General features: G+C 50.5%; 2 protein-coding genes across 5 annotated transcripts in view; one reads left to right on the top strand and one right to left on the bottom strand.

Annotated features, from left to right (window-relative positions):
* Positions 1 to 1,205: 1,205 nt before the first annotated feature.
* On the bottom strand, positions 1,206 to 8,526 carry Pih1d1 (PIH1 domain containing 1). 4 transcript variants are annotated; one of them, XM_050121334.1, is made up of 11 exons: positions 8,379 to 8,518; positions 6,241 to 6,351; positions 5,216 to 5,309; positions 4,642 to 4,708; positions 3,751 to 3,930; positions 2,869 to 2,930; positions 2,699 to 2,780; positions 2,290 to 2,392; positions 2,041 to 2,116; positions 1,410 to 1,553; positions 1,206 to 1,323 (listed from the first exon to the last, which is right to left on the bottom strand). In XM_050121334.1, the coding sequence occupies exons 3-11, from the start codon at positions 5,303 to 5,305 to the stop codon at positions 1,285 to 1,287; spliced, it is 843 nt and encodes a 280-aa protein (XP_049977291.1). In that variant the 5' UTR covers positions 5,306 to 5,309; positions 6,241 to 6,351; positions 8,379 to 8,518; the 3' UTR covers positions 1,206 to 1,284. The 4 variants fall into 4 exon arrangements, with proteins under 4 accessions (XP_049977291.1, XP_049977289.1, XP_049977290.1 ...); XM_050121332.1 differs by having other exon boundaries at positions 6,147 to 6,351; XM_050121333.1 differs by lacking the exon at positions 6,241 to 6,351 and having other exon boundaries at positions 8,379 to 8,526.
* Positions 8,384 to 16,174, top strand: part of Aldh16a1 (aldehyde dehydrogenase 16 family member A1) — an 18,077-nt gene continuing 10,286 nt past the window's right edge. The window contains exons 1-6 of the mRNA XM_050121312.1: positions 8,384 to 8,526; positions 13,171 to 13,273; positions 14,594 to 14,720; positions 15,193 to 15,449; positions 15,598 to 15,779; positions 15,864 to 16,130. Of these exons, the coding sequence (XP_049977269.1) occupies positions 8,437 to 8,526; positions 13,171 to 13,273; positions 14,594 to 14,720; positions 15,193 to 15,449; positions 15,598 to 15,779; positions 15,864 to 16,130 (1,026 nt within the window). The 5' untranslated portion in view covers positions 8,384 to 8,436. The remainder of the gene's footprint in view (positions 8,527 to 13,170; positions 13,274 to 14,593; positions 14,721 to 15,192; positions 15,450 to 15,597; positions 15,780 to 15,863; positions 16,131 to 16,174) is intronic.

Consider the following 16,174-nt stretch of genomic DNA (forward strand, 5'->3'; position numbering starts at 1 on the left):
GCTGGGGTTCAATTCCCATCACCCTTACCATGGCTCATGACCAGAGGATCTGGCGCCCTCTTTTGAATTCTGCAGGTAAAACAGTGTGCATGCAGGTAAACCACTCATACACATAAATAAATCTGAAGTGTGTGTGTGTGTGTGTGTGTACGCTCAGGCTGGGACGCCACAGTGCGCCTTGTAGAGGTGAGAGGCCGACCTTTGGGAGTCAGTTTCCTCTACCACGTGGGGCACTGAAAAGGATCTCCAGTCCTCAGGCTCAGCAGCAAGGGCTAGTTCTAGGGCAGACATCAATAACTACAGAGAAACCCTGTCTCGAAAATCGAAAGAGAGAGAGAGAGAGAGAGAGAGAGAGAGAGAGAGAGAGAGAGAGAGAGAGAGAGAGAGAGAGAGAGAGAGAGAGAGAGAGAGAGAGAGAAAGGGTGTAACTCAATGGTGCTGCAGATGTATGCCTGGCATTGCATGTTTTTCCAGTGTTTCTCTGTGTAGCCCGGGAACTAGCTTTGTAGACCAGGCTGGCCTCGAACTTGGAGATCCACCCGTCTCTGTCTCCTGAGCACTGGGATTAAAGGCGAGGCATGCGTCACCACTGACTCCCTTGCACATGCTTGGCATTAGAGGCCTTGGGTTACAGCAGCACTGACAAGGGGAAGGAATATTGGGAAGTAGAGTAGGAGTGTCCCAAAGGCCAGACTAGCAGGCTGCACCAGGAGGAAGTGCAGCTGAGTCAGCAGGAAGTGGGGGGGGGGTAGACTTGGGTGTGTTTGTGATAGGAAGCTGGACCCCAGGCATGGACAGAGTTCATGGAGTAGAGGCAGGAGATCCAGAAACGCTGCTTGAGTTTGGTTGCTAAGAGATCAGGTAGTGTAACCCCCATCACAAGAGAGCACCCACTGCACGAGGAAGGCCATTCTAGAGAAGGGGGCACTAGAATGAGGAGAAGCAAGAGTCAGTGATGTGGGACACTGTTCTGTGAGGTTGCTGGGTGTCTGTAGGAAGTCACGGTCTAGGAAGGAAGGGGTCAGAGCTGAGCCTGGATGCTCTGGGACCATGAAGTGGGAGCACAGGTGTAGGGTCAGCTCTGGGACCCAGGGGAGATGAAGAAAGGAGTCCAGAAGGCCAGGGACGTCTAGGGGACACCAGGGTCAGAGCTGATAGCCCTCTTCCCTTCCACCCGCCATGTCTTCATTTCTGAAGCTGGAAAGAACTGGAAAGACTGTTTACTTCACATTTAGAGAAGACACCAACATGTTCGCCACCTCTGAAGATACAAGGAGATTCTGGTCAAGACACTGACAGGAGGGGCAAGAACACCATCAGCTGCTGAGAAAGGGAAGAGAACGAGGGTTCAGGACCCAGCCTCCTCCGACAGATGCATGGCTCCAGCTTCCTCAAGTCCCGCCAGGTACCTTTCTCCGGTGGTGGAAAGCAGCCCTGCTTGCCTCAGGGTTGATCCGCAGGGGAATGGAGGCATTGAGGCGGTACAGTTGCTGGGAGCCTCCCATCACCAGGTGACTCTCTCCAATCTCCAAGGTCAGCCCTTGAGCTCCGTCCTGGGGATGAGGTAAGGTCAGCCCACAGCCCCAGCACTGGGAAACTATGGCTACAAGGTCGTACCATGCATGGTTGTGGTTTCAATCCTCAGAACCAAAACAATGCAAACAAAATCAAAGGACAGTAACTCTAAGTCTCAAGGAACTCAGACTCGGAGAGCAGTGGCTGCACCTGCTGGTTTTCTGGGTCTGGGGACAGCCCCACATCACTGCCTCCAGAGACCTAACCCAAACCCAGGAGTCCAGGCCCAGCCTCCTCCCTCAGACCCAGGAGTCCAGGCCCAGCCTCCTCTCTCAGACCCTGGAGTCCAGGCCCAGCTTCCTCCCTCAGACCCAGGAGTCCAAGCCCCAGCCTCCCTCCTCAGACCCAGGAGTCCAGGCCCAGCCTCCTCCCTCAGACCCAGGACTTTGGCTCCTCGATGTCCTGACCCAGTCCCAGGGTGTCCAGACTCTAGTTCTTTTCTCTGACTAAAAAGCCGGCACTCACCAACTTTGGGAGGTCAACTTCAGCCAAGAGGAGATCAGGGGCTTCCAACCAAAGGTTCAGGTGAGGCCGTTCTGGGCTATATGGGAACAATGGCAGACTGAGGGTGACCACCTGGCCTGACAGCCCTGTACCCTCTACTTGGCTTCCTGTCCCTTCCTCCCTCCATCCAACTCTGAGTCTCAGTTCCATCCTTGCGTCCCAAAAGACCCAGGATGGTTGGTCATCATCCCAGGAATCATGAAGGCTCACCCCTCAAGGGTCCCCAGCTCCTGGATCTGAGGGCGTTGCTGGGAGCGAATGTTCTGCTGCGAGATGGAGCCCAGGAAAGGCCGATACTTCAGCATGCGCCATTCTGAGAGTTGCAGAGGGGGAGGTTGCTGAAGTGGGGTTCCCTCAGATGGTGCCTCCCAGTCCACAGAGGCTAGGCCACCTTCCCAGACACTTTCTGCTCTGACCTGGCAATCTTGACTTTAGGAGGTCCTACCCACATTAGCACCACCCAACCCCCAGCAGACTCCTGACCCCGCCCCTTCTCAGCCCCACCTTCACTCGAGAAGCTCCACCCCCTGCTGAGAGCTGGTGGAGGATATCGCTGACACACTGGACTCACCTCTCCCAGTGTGCCATCCAGGCCGTTACCACTCCCCCCCCCCCTTACCTGGATTTAGCTGTAAACCATACTTGTCCTCAAGCCCCTCCCTGGCAATGGTGACCACCAGCTCCCGCAAGAAATCGCTGTTCTAAGGTGAGACAAACAAGAGACAGGATGGTGGGGACGGGGTTGGGGGAAGCACCCTCCCCGGGCTTTGTCCATTACATACACCCCACCTGCATCCTCAGGTAGAAGTTGCTGTTGACGGCAACATCGTAGGCAGTACAGCCCTGGCCTTCTGTGGAAAGAAAGAAGGAACAAGGGCCCTGTAACCCTCCGTGTAACACCCATAATGAGAACTTACCCAAGGACCAGACCCAAGACACGGGAAGTGAGACCAGCACACACTCCCCAGGCAACTCTGACCAGGTCCTTCTTGGCTTCCAGGCTCAACTCCAGGTTGATGCCCATATCCCCAAGACAGACCCTGATCCTCTCCAGTGGCCCCAAGAACCACCTCCCTCTATCCTGCCCACCTCTAGGAAAAAGCTCATGTCTGCTCTAGAGAACCCTGACTGTCCACACTTACAGTCTCTCCTCACTGATGTCAGTCTAGTCACTGTATCCCCCAGACATGGCCCCTGTCAATTTCCCACGTAGCTCAGCGTGGCCTCTAGCTTTCAGCAATTCTCCTGCCTCAGCATCCTAAGAGCTAATACTGTAAGAGTGAGCCACCATGCCCAGCTCACTAGTCATCTCTGCTTAAAACCCTCTTCAAATATTTCCTGAGACAGGTTTCTCTGTCTGCCCTGGCTGTCCTGGAACTCGCTCTGTAGACCAGGCTGACCGCAAACTCACAGAGATCTGCTTGCCTGTGCTACCTAGTGCTGGGATAAAGGCATGCATCACCACTGCCCAGTTAACTCTTCAAATCTTCTATCAGACTACTACTGTTCCAGGCAACCTTCTCTGAAGCCTCAACTCAGTGAAGAGCCCCAGGGCATGTTCCCTGAAGGCCTGGGTCAATCCGCTCTGGCTCCCAACCCTGACTGGAAGGAAGCACCTGAGAATCACAGGATCTTGAGGGAAGAGACTTGGTGTCTTCTGAGGGTACTGACTTGCATCCAGCTCAGCATGTGGCTCTCCCAGGCTCATGGGGATTCGGAAGCCAGCTTGGTCCTCCTCCAGCATCTGAAGCAGTTGGTCCTCAGTCACGTCCACCGGGGGAGGGATGGAGGGAGAGTGGCAGATGTTGATGAAAACCTTCCCTTCCGATGAGTTGGTCTTTATGCAGAAACCTGCACAAGTGGGTTTATCTGTCCATCTGTCCCTAGGCAGTCTCATTCTCACCCCACACCCACCCTCTCCCTTTTTTGAGACAAGGTCTCTCACTCTGTACCAAGGCTGGCCCAGACTTGGGATACTCCTGCCTCCTGAGATTACAGGCCCTCACCACCACACCCAGTTCCTTCTCCATTTCAATTTTTATTACATGCACTTACTTTGTGTGTATATGTGGGTGGGTGTGTGCACGCATGTGCATTCATGCCATAGCTGTTGTGTGTGATGGTCAGAGAACAACATTCAGGAGTCACCAGGCCTAGTGCTAGGCTCTTTCCTTGCTCAGCCCTCTTGCTGGCTCCTCTCACTCTCTGGCTCTGGCCTCTGTTCCCTTCTACCTCCCTCAGGCCCCTGACATTTTCTTACTTTCTTTCTTCATCCCACTTCCCGCTCTGCTCTCTATGGTCCAGTATTTCTGATCTTCCTACCTGTGCATCCACCTAACTACTTCTAGGCCTTTGTATGCAGTTATGATCTCTCTACTTCATTCTGTGTCCCCTGCTCCTAGTTTCTAATGACCTCTCTCAGGGTCTCCCATCCTTGCTCTGGGATACTCTAAATCTCTCTATGTGTACACACACAGACACACACACATACATACGTGTATATACAAATATAAGTATATAAACATTCACATATGTTTCTATATATCTATATCTATTTCTCACCAGGCTGGGGCCGGATCTGTGTAGATTCTGACCTTTCCGTCTGGGCTTGCCGGAGCTCTTTGGAAGCCTGTGAGGGGGAAAAAACAACCCTCCATGATGCTTCTGTCCTGTCAAAACCCTCATGTGCTTCCCAAATGTTTATAGGACATCTTGTCTGTGATGGCTGGGGAGCACAGGTTTTTTACTAATATTATATATTTTTTTTTGTTTTTTGAATCAGGGTTTCTCTGTGTAGCCCTGGTTGTTTGGAACTCACTCTGTAGACCAGGCTGTTCTCAAACTCAGATATCTGCCTGCCTGTGTATCCCCAGTGCAAGGATTAAAGGCGTGCGGCACCACCACCCGGCTCACTTGTTATATTATACAGTCTAGGCTCCCTTTTATTTTTACAGGACTCCCAAGATCACCCCAACTCCATTTCTTTTAAAATCTAGTAAACTTTAAGCTAAACAACTACGATTCCCATAGGCCTCCTTGCTACCGCACGGCATTCTGGGAGCTGAAGCAGCATCTCTAAGCGCCAATGTATAAATATTTAAATACCCAGATTCCCAAAAGTCCAGTCAGGCCGCACCTGCAGTAGCAGCTCCTGAAACCGCAGGGTCTCATCACCCATCGACTCTGCATCGCTTAGGTCTGGTGCCGGAAGCTTCGACTCCGCCATGGCCCTGGAAAAAAGTCCTAGGGGTTCAAAACGTGGAAAATTTTTCCCGGACAAACGAAGGACCTCGGTCGATTCTAACACACCGCACTCCTCCCAGAACTCTAAGCTCTGTGTTGGTAATGGTCTATAGTTCCGTGCGAAGAAGGCACTGTCTCCTCAAGCGTGTTGGGTCTCTTGATCGGTCCTGTTTGGCCGATGCGTAAATGAAAGGCACACTTCCGGCCTCTGTAACCAAGGAATTGAAGTAGCCACACTTCCGACGACTCAAAGCCCGCTCTTTCAAGCAGCTCCCCCACCCCACCCTCCGCTGACCATTTGTATTAGAAAGCTGAAGTCACGCCCCCTAACCAGCCAATCAAAAGTAAGACCTGAGGCGGCTCGTGAAACGACGTACTTCCTGAATCAAAACCTACATTTCTGCCCTTCGCTAACAACTGCGGGCGGTTCAGTGCAGAAAGGACTGTCACTCTGAAAAATTAGTATCTCTGTATGTGGCTCTTGTCTATCGTGCGTTAGGCTCTGGGTCCGATCCCACCCAACACACACACCCTTAATTTCAATACTATTAACTATCTTTTTTGAGCAAAATGAAGATTTTTGTTTATAAAAAAAAAAAAAAAAACATGGGGAGGAGAAGCTGGAGAGATGATTCAGTTTTTGAGAGCCTACTGGTCTTCGAAAAGACCAGAGTTTGATTCCCAGCACCCACATGGTGACTCCAGGTCTAGGGGATCCAACGCCCTCTTCCGGCCTCCCGGGGGTACTCCATGCATGTGATGCACAAGACCTGCGGGCAGGCAAAATACCCATGCACGCCAAACAAAAGCAAATCTTTGCTTACTTTAAAAAGAATAAAATATTAGTGCTGGAGAGATGACTCAGTGGTTAAGAACACGTTGCTTTCAGAAAGGACAGGTTCAGCTCCTAACACCCACTTGGTGGTTCACAACTGCCTGTAACTCCGGCCCCAGTGGCTCCACGGCTCTCTTCTGGCCTCCACAGGCACTGTACCCACGTGGTGCACAGACATACATGCAGAGAAACACCTATACCAGTAAAAGAAAGATTAGCTGAGTGGTGGTGGTGTACACCTTTAATCCCAGCACTTGGGAGGCAGAAGGAAGCGGTGCTCTAAGTTCGAGGCCAGCCTGGTCTACAGAGCAAATTCTAGGACTGAAAGGGCTCTAGAAGGCCAGAGCATGGCAGGCACGGCTCTGCTGCCCGTGCCCTTCCTCGTTCCTTCTCCCTTGCTAAACCATAGATTACACCCCTAAAACTAGCCACCAAGGTCTAGTCCCTTGTTTGGCCACTTCCTACTCCTGAGGCTGACCGACAAGGCCTAGTAGTCAAAGTACTGAAGTCCAGCAATCACAAGTTCCCAGTCCCCTTTGGCTACCCTAATTAACATGGCCAATTAAAATTAAACACCTCACCCTAACACGGGGCTTCCCCTTTCCCTTTATAAACTGCCATTTGCCCATGTGCCACGTCTGCCTCCACTTTATCCAGAGGCAGCCCTTTGTTCCTCCAGGGCCAATATCCTTACCCCAGCCATGGCCTCCTATCCCCCTGTCACTGTCCCTCTCGGGCAAATAAATCTCCTTTGTGTTGAGAACTTGGTCTTATGCTCTGATCCTTTCTTTCTATTTCTTTTTGGGTTTTCAAGACAGGGTTGGCTGTGCAGCCCTGGCTGTCCTGGAACTCGCTCTACAGACTAGACTGGCCTTGAACCCTGGAATCCGCCAGTCTGTATCTCCCAAGTGCTGGATCAAAGGCCTGCGCTGCCACCGCCCAGTGACTCCTGTCCCTAGGGCTACACAGAGAAACCTTCTCTAAAAACAAACAAAAAAATTGCTTTTCAACTATCCCTGAGACCCAGTGCCAGCTCTTGTTCCCTAGTGGACTAAAAGCTGCACTATCTGCCTCCAGTTATTTCTTTCCACCCCCACCTCCAATTATTTTTTTAAGGTGGGAATACATCAAGAACGTTTTTTGCCGGGCGGTGGTGGCGCACGCCTTTAATCCCAGCACTCGGGAGGCAGAGGCAGGCGGATCTCTGTGAGTTCTAGGCCAGCCTGGTCTACAAGAGCTAGTGCCAGGACAGGCTCCAAAGCTACAGAGAAACCCTGTCTCGAAAAATCTAAAAAAAAAAAAGAACATTTTTTTTTTCTGCCAGGTTTGTTGGCGCCTGACGTTAATCCCAGCACTCAGGTGGCAGAGCTAGGCAGATCATTTTGAGTTTAAAGCAGCCTGTTCTACAGAGTGAATTCCAGGACAGCCAGAGCTATGTGGTGAGACGCTGTCCAAACAAAACAAAACAAGTTTTCCCTTTTTCTCTTTTTCTTGGTTTTTCGAGACAGGGTTTCTCTGTAGTTTTGGAGCCTGTCCTGGAACTCACAGAGTTTCACCTGCCTCTGCCTCCCGAGTCCTGGGATTAAAGGTGAGCGCCACCACCGTCAGGCCAATTTATTTTTCTAAAGAGTCAAAATGACAATATGCTAGCCGGGTGGTGGTGGCGCACGCCTTTAATCCCAGCACTCGGGAGGCAGAGGCAGGCGGATCTCTGTGAGTTCGAGACCAGCCTGGTCTACAAGAGCTAGTTTCAGGACGGGCTTCAAAAACCACAGAGAGAGGGGGCTGGAGAGATGGCTGCTCTTCCAAAGGTCCTGAGTTCAATTCCCAGCAACCACATGGTGGCTCACAACCATCTGTAATGAGGTCTGGTGCCCTCTTCTGGCCTGCAGGCATACACACAAACAGAATATCGTATACATAATAAATAAACAAATAAATAAATAAATAAATAAATAAATAAACAAACAAACACAGAGAAACCCTGTCTCGAAAAACAAAACAAAACAAAAAGACAATATGCTGTCCTCTCAAAGCTTCTGTTAATGCGGAGACCCGCCCCGCCCCGTTGCTGTTATCCAGGAAACTACATTTCCCAGCGTCCGCCCACGGAGCCATGGTGTGGCTCTAAAGGAGGAGGGATGCGCCCTCGACCTCGCGTCCCGCCCTAGCCTGTGGGCCCCGCCCCTTTGACTGGAGTGAGCGGTGCCGCCCTTCGGACCTCCACGTTCCCAAGGTTCTTCCTCAGGCAGTCCTCCGCGGAAGGCGTTCGGCGAGCGATGGCGGCCACGCGTGTCCGACCCTGCGCCCGCGAGATTTTCACGACACTGGAGTACGGACCGGTGCCGGAGAGCCACGCATGCGCACTGGTGAGAGCTTGCCTGGCGGCGGCTGTCTACTCCCTAGCTCAGGCTTATGGGCTCCATTTGGTGCCCTGGTTCCCGTCGTCCACTGCGGCATTCTCGGAAGCTCCGCCCCCCCCAGCTCGCGTGATTCCCGCCGCGAGTCTCGTGGACGGGCTCGCGTGCCGCACGCCGCCGTAGCGTTTCCTCAGCACCCGTCAGGGAGGGGTGGTTCCTCGGAGACTCACGGGAACGCTCAGAACCCCAAGTTGGTCAGAACTTCCTGTGGACCCCCAACCCCTATGAGTTCCCATGATCCTCAGGGACCATTTGAACCCTTCAATTTAGTGGGTTTCTTTTAGAGATTTTCATGTTCATAATTAATCCTTAAGAGCCTCATGATCCTGGCTTCTTAGGCCTCTTGTAAGCCGTCAGGGTCTTCCAGAACCCACTTGGCTTCCTGGTGGAATTTAGTAGGGTGCCTGGGATTTTTTTGCTCCTGGTCCCACTAAGGGGATTGGAGAGATAACCCTCACTACCAGATGGGCTCCAGCTTCGGAAGGACAGCATTATAACACTCAAATTTAAGAGTGTTAATCCCAAAGATTAGAGGAGAAAGACCACCGACCTAAATCATCATGGCAAAATTAATTAAAGCAAGCTTTTTTATTTCTACCCTAAGGCGGGGTTCAAGAGGTCAGCCTTGGATGTGAGGACGATAGGGTTTTTATTTTAGGTTTCCAAATGAATTCGGAAGGCAAAATAGTCTTTGCGGTTTCAGGAGCAGAACATAAACTCAGCAAGTTAGAATGAGCTTCCTGAAACAGACAGGACTGTAACAAGGTAGCCCTAACCTCTTGAAACAAAGATAGTCTTGTAAGATGGCTACAACACTTTTTGAAACAAAGGCATGGTTGCCGTTTCCTGTAGCAGGCAGCACAGAACTATTTGTAGTTAATTTAAGGTTCCAGGTTGGGCATAGTCCAATCCCTGAGAAACAGGTTTAGTCGAAAATAGGAATGAATGAGCCAACCTACTGTGTCTTTACTATAAGATGGTGTCAAGCCTAAGATGGAAGCAGGCTGCTTCATGAAGAGGTGCAGGGAGGTGACACCAGGTGCTGGTTAAGAGGGCAGGGTCTAACTCTGATAGCTGCCTGGAGGCTGGTCAGCTGTCCCTGCATGGAGTCCAGCACAGGACAGACACTGGGCTCTGGTGGTATGGAGACTGACTGTCGTGAGGTGGAGTCTAGTGTTGCTTGACCTTTGGGCTTCTCCACAAACAATTGTAGTGGAGATACCAACCAGAGAAATGCCAGCGTAAAAAGATACTGTGCTAGGAGTAACTAGAAATACAGATGCTGGTGAGAGGTTGGGCACAATGCAGAGGATAGCCGCAGATGGAGGCTACTTAGTGGTACAATGCCCGGAATAGCAGTAGTAGGTCGAAGGCAGAGATGGATGGATAGATGAATTGTGCCAACCTCTGTGCTAAGCATGAGTTCACTTAATCTGCAGAACAACGGAGAGGGGATTATTCTTGTTATTTTAGTGACAGAACCCAGGGCTGATGAGCTGAGTCATTTTGCCCATAGTCCACACAGCTTGAAGGAGTTTTGACATAGTGGGACACACCAGTAACCCCAGCATTTGGAAGGCAAGGCAGGAGAATTATGAGTTCCAAAACAGTCTCAAAAAATGAGAGAAAGAGCTGGTCCCGTCACCATGCTTTGGATTCTGAACCCATCACTTCGCGTTCTGGTCCATGTGTGTCTGTCTGGCCTATCTCCTCCTGTCTCCATCCCCCTCCCGCCCTCCCCATTTACTCTAACAAAAGTCTCAAGTTTACAATCTGAGCAACTCAACCAAGCAAACATGTTTTCCTTGGCTTGAGCTTTGTTTTTGGAAATGTCAATTATTGTACAATTAATTCCATCTAAACATCCTGGATTCTAATTTCTCTCCAAAATAAAATTCCAAAGTTTGGCAACTTTTTGGCTCTAGTTCCCTGACAAAACTCATCTGGACCCAATTGTCTTGGCTTCTTTGGAGACATTTTCAGTTCTCCGTGTCCAACAGACGCTCGTCTCCCTCTCCTGTGGCCTGCCAGAACCCTGTGGACATTCTTGTGGGATTTGTTTTTCCCTTTGAAGGAAGTTTTCCATCTTTCACATGGCAGTCACTGTTAGGAACTCCCGTGTACTCATCACAACTTCAGCAGTCAGCAGCCCGGCCAGTGCTCCCTTCTGCTTTTTCTCTTTTCTCCAGAGTGGTCTAAACAAATGCCAGCTGTGGTGCTGCTTTCCCATAAATATTCCAGCCTTTATTCCTAACAGATAAGGCTTTGCTGCACAGCAGCCCTGTTATTCAGTCCCATAGCATCAACTGTCGTCCAGTATACTTAATGCACAGCTCACGTGCCCTTGCCCCACTTCCAAAGGGCCATGCACACTTCAATTTAGGACTTTTGGGTGACAGTTTTCCTTTTTAAAAGATTTTTATTTGTTTATTTTTGTTCTTGTTTTGCTTTTTAGTCCTCCCTGGCTGTCCTGGGACTCTGGCCTTTAAATCATGGTGATCCTCCTGCTTCACTGTCCAAGTTATAGCCCTATGCTGCCACACCAAGCCCATTTTGCTTAAAAAAAAAAAAAGTAAAAATGACAAACCCGATTGTCAAGATAAGGCAAAAGAAACAAAAAGTGGGAAGTAGATGTTGGATTTAATAACCTCAGAAATGTAAGCAGGAAGAGGAAGCAGCATGAAGCCTGCGTAGAGAGTAAGGCACAGTAAAGGACACAGAAGTAACTGAAGAGGTGCTGTTGGGTGATTCCCTTGTCAGCAGGCTTGGGGATGTTTTAGCAGGGGCAGAGTGTTAGAAAACCCTGGCTAAGCCTGGTAGTGGTGAACACTTTTGACCCAGCACTTGGGAGGCAGGCAGGCAGATATCTGAATTAGAGGCCAGCCTGGTCTACAATGCAAGTTCCAGGACAGTTAGGGCGACACAGAAACCCCGTCTCAAAAAAATAATAGCTAATAATAATAAATAAATAAGCCTCTGGCTAAGGTTATATGTTAGAGGACTGGAGAGATGGCTCAGTTAGCAGAGTGCTTGTTGCACAAGAGTGAGGACCTGCATTCAGATCCCATGCACACAAGTCAAAATCCACCCAGACATGGTGCACAGCTTTAACCGCAGCACTCGGGAGGCAGAGACAGATGGATTGCTTCTGAGTTCAAGACCAGCCTGGTCTACAGAGTGAGTTCTAGGCCAGCCAGAGCTACAGAGGGAGACCTTGTCTCAAACAAAATGTAAAAAGCAGTACAGAAAGACACATGTAATTTCATTGTGAAAGAGGCTGGGGCAAGAAGATCCTCGGGCCTGCTGGCCCGCTAATTGCTAATTGAAACTGAGCTTCAGGTTCAGTGAGAGACCCTCTCTGACAAAAGACAGAGGGGCTGGACGGATGGTTCAGTTCAGCAGTCAAGAGAACTTGCTGCTCCTGTAAGGGACCCAGGCACATGGCAATTCATAACCATCTGTAACTCCAGTTCCAGGGACACTGACTGCCTCTGTATTCTGACCTCTGTGGGCACTTCATATGTGTAATGCACTCACATACGTGCATGAAAAACACTCATACATATAAAAATGAATCAATAATGAGTCTTTTAAAAAACAAGATAAGCAGCAATTGAGGAAGACACCCAACATCAGACTTTGGCCTTCACATACAGTGTGCACACACACAAAATAATAACAGTTACATGGTAGCTAAGTACCAGAGCTGTGACTGAAAGCCAGGCCAGGCCTGTGCAGCAAGTACTCGTCAAGCCTCAGGCACAGACTCCACAGCCTGGTCACCTGCACAGGGCTGCGTGGCATTAAGCCTGTTGAGTCCTCGCTGTTCTCCCAGTGGTGGTGGCTGGGATGCAGAGGAGCAGGGTTGCAGGAGTGGATGTACTTGGCTAGCTTAGCAGCCCCACAAGACAGAGAAACACGGGTGATATTGCAGAATGCTGGCTGGGGACACGGTGTCCAGCACACCAAGTGTCCTGGACCAGTGTGAAGTTGACAGAGCTGAATTAAGTTGAGCAGTAGAGCCCTGGCCTAATATGCTCAAGGTCCTGGTTCCATCCCAGCACCAAGCACCAAACAAACACTACTGTGTGCTTCCAAACTTGGTCATTTCTCTATGGAAGGAAATGTTTTATTAATTATTTTTCTTTGAACATTTTCTATTTAAACCAGGTGTAGTAGTGCACACAGGAGAAGGAGACAGGAGGTTCAGGAGTTCATTCATGGCACCAGTGAGTTTAGACTACCCTGTCTAAAAAAGAAAGAGAAACAGAAAAAAAAAAAAAAGAGTCCAAGATCTTGCTATGTAGCCCAGACTGGCCTGAGTACTGGGGCTGTATAGAGTATAGCTGAGTATTGGCTAACATGAGTTTCAGATGTTTTAATCATAGTAGAAATAATAATAATAATAATGGGCTGGAAGTATAATTTGATAGCGAACCCTGAGTTCAATCACCAACATAAAGCAAACAAAAACCAGAAGGAAAAGCATCAGCTGAGGGCAAGAGTACAAGTGTCTCCTCAAGGAGACTCTGGCTAAGTACTGAGCTGCCCCAGCTGCCTCAGGCCCTTCTCCAAACTCTTGTCTTCCTCCAGGCCTGGCTGGATACTCACAACCGCCTCTTGGGCCACTATATCAATGGAACGTGGCTGAAGCCAGAACACAGGAATCCAGTCCCTTGCCAGGATCCTATCACAGGTTTTTGATGACCCCAGTCATTCGGGAAGGACAAAGGCCTCTCTCAGAGCTGCAGCCATATACATACCCAGCGACCTGTACTCAGGCTCCCGAGAGCAAGAGCCGCCATTGATGGTGGTCGTGGGATGAGGGTTCTCATCTCTCCTAGTGACAGCCTCACTAATTACAGTTCCTAGTGCACCCCAGAAAGCTCTTCAAAGCCCCTCTCTGTTAAATTTCCTTCCTCAAGCAAAGTGTGGTGGCTCATACCTCTAGCTTGGGCAACCCCAGAAGCTAAAGCAGGAAGACCATGGGTTTAAAGCCAGTCTGAACTATAGAGTGAGTTCCAGACCAGCCTTGGCTCCATAGTGAGCCACTTAAAAAAAAGAAGAAGAAGAAAGACGGCTCTGTGGTTAAGTGTTAATGATCTTTCAGAAGACCCAGGGTCACATCAGGTAGCTCACAACCACCTGCAACTCCAGCTCCAGGCGATCCTATGCCATCTTCTGGTCTCTAGGAGGACCTGCACTCCAGTGCTCGTACCACACAGACACACATATATGCACATAATTAAAAATAGACTTAAAGGACTGAGTGGTAAGAACTAACACATACCTTTAATCCTAATACTCCAGATACAGAGGTAGGCAGATCTCTGAGTTCAAAGCCAGCCTTATCTACACAGTGAGTTCCAAGACAGCCGATGCTACACAAAGAAACCCTGTCTCAAAAAAAAAAACAAAATAAATAATAAATTTAAAAGACATAGTAAGAGAGGGACTAGCGAGTGGTTAAGAACACTTGACTGAGGCCGGGCGATGGTGGCACACGCCTTTAATCCCAGCACTCGGGAGGCAGAGGCAGGTGGATCTCTGTGAGTTCCAGACCAGCCTGGTCTACAGAGCTAGTTCCAGGACAGGCTCCAAAGCCACAGAGAAACCCTGTCTCGAAAAACCAAAAAAAAAAAAAAAAAAAAAAAAAGAACACTTGACTGCTTCTGTCAAAGGACCTGGGTTCATTTCTCAGCATCTTCATGGTGACTCACAACCACCAGTCCACCAATAACTCTGGCTCCAGAGGATCTGACACCTGACCCCTATGGGCACTGCGTGTATTATGTGCATACACACATGCAGGCAAAGCACTCATACACATAATAAATCCAAATGAATAAATAAAAGTTTAAAACTCCAATGAAAAGGGAAGAAGGAAAAGGAAGTTGGTTCCTGGCCTCTGGGACGTGGTGAGCGGTGACCAGGGAGTGGCTGAAGAAGGAAGGGCTGACTCTCTGCCTCCCTGGTCACCACGGGCTTCCCAATCCGTCCCCCACTCGATTCGCAGGAGAAACCCTGGCCAGCTGCCTGCCAGCGCAGGCTGAGGACATCGCTGCAGCTGTGGATGCAGCAAGGACAGCCTTTCAGACCTGGAGCCAACTGCCTGGAGCTGCTCGAGCCCAACACCTGACCCAGTGAGGAAGCCCGGCCAGGCCTCGTCCCTCGGGAGTCACAGGGACTCCATTTCCAAAGAACCTTTTGCTTTAATGGCTCATGTTTCCCGCATGCATGTGGGGCTCTAGTGGCCAGGATAGCCGTTGTTTCCCACAGTTCAGTGTCCTATCGTGGGGGTTCGGTTTCTCAGCACTCCATCAGAATCCAAGCTCCCTGCTCCCCATCACACTTTAGGGACAGCTATGAAGATCCCGTTTCCCATAATGCAGTTGGATCAGAGACTCCGGTTCAAGTTCCTAGTATCTTTGCGACTGGTTGGTAATTGGGGACCAGGACCATTCTATGGTGTACCCCCCAGAGTTTTGAGGCTCCCGTATATTACATTTCCTATACAGCTTTGGTACCTGCTGTCTCTGATAACTTATGGCTCTGCCCCAGAGGCTTGTGGGAATTATAGTCCAGGCAAGAACCAACTCCTTATGTTTTCCAAAGGTTGGCCAAGATTATCCAGAAGCACCAGCAGCTGCTGTGGACTCTGGAGTCCCTGGTCACTGGGCGGGCTGTTCGAGAAGTTCGCGATGGAGATGTCCCACTGGCCCAGCAACTGCTCCAGTACCATGCCGTCCAGGCCCATGCCCAGGAGAAGGCACTGGCAGGCTGGGAACCTATGGGAGTCGTTGGCTTCATCCTGCCAACTTCTTTCTCTTTCCTGGACATGATGTGGAGAGTCTGCCCTGCTCTGGCTGTGGGTAGGTGAGGGCTGTGTCCTCCCCATCCCCTTTTCTCAGGGAGGATGTTTGGGGTCTGAGGGAGGAGGGCTGACACCTGGACCCTGACTGCGAGAAGAAAGAGCCAGAGACTGGACTGCAGGACTCCTCAGTTGTTCCCCTTCCCCAGGCTGCACTGTGGTGGTCCTTGTGCCCCCAGCCTTCCCAACGCCTCTCCTCCTGGCTCAGCTGGCAGGGGAGCTCAACTCTTTCCCAGGGATCCTCAATGTGGTATGTGGCCCTGCCTCGCTAGGGTCTGTTCTGGCCTCCCAACCTGGAGTCCAGAAGGTGGCCTTCTGCGGAGCTGTGGAGGTATCTAAAGGGCTGGGAGTGGGCTGGGCATGGCAGAGGGCCAGGAGGCTCCTGCTGCAGCTGAAACCCGTGGGCCTCCCTCAGGAAGGACGCGCTCTGCGACGGAGCCTAGCAGGCAAAGGGCCCCAGCTGGGCCTGGCCCTTGGCACAGAGTCCCTGTTGCTGCTGCTGGACTCAGCAGATGTGGACTCGGCTGTGGAAGGTGTGGTGGATGCCATCTGGTCAGACCGCAGCCTGGTGAGACCTTGTGTGCCCGTCCTCAGATCCAGGGGTCCGCTATATTGCTCCAAAGACTTGGGGTGTTCACTCCCAACTTGTTTTACTTTCTGCTCTTTGGACCTTTGTATTATTTAAGACAGGACTTATGTAGCCCAAGCTGGCTTCCTTGATATATA

The sequence above is a fragment of the Alexandromys fortis genome, unplaced genomic scaffold, assembly GCF_014885135.2.
Source record: "Alexandromys fortis isolate MF-2015 unplaced genomic scaffold, M_Fortis_MF-2015_v1.1 scaffold_161, whole genome shotgun sequence".
Lineage (NCBI taxonomy): Eukaryota > Metazoa > Chordata > Mammalia > Rodentia > Cricetidae > Alexandromys > Alexandromys fortis.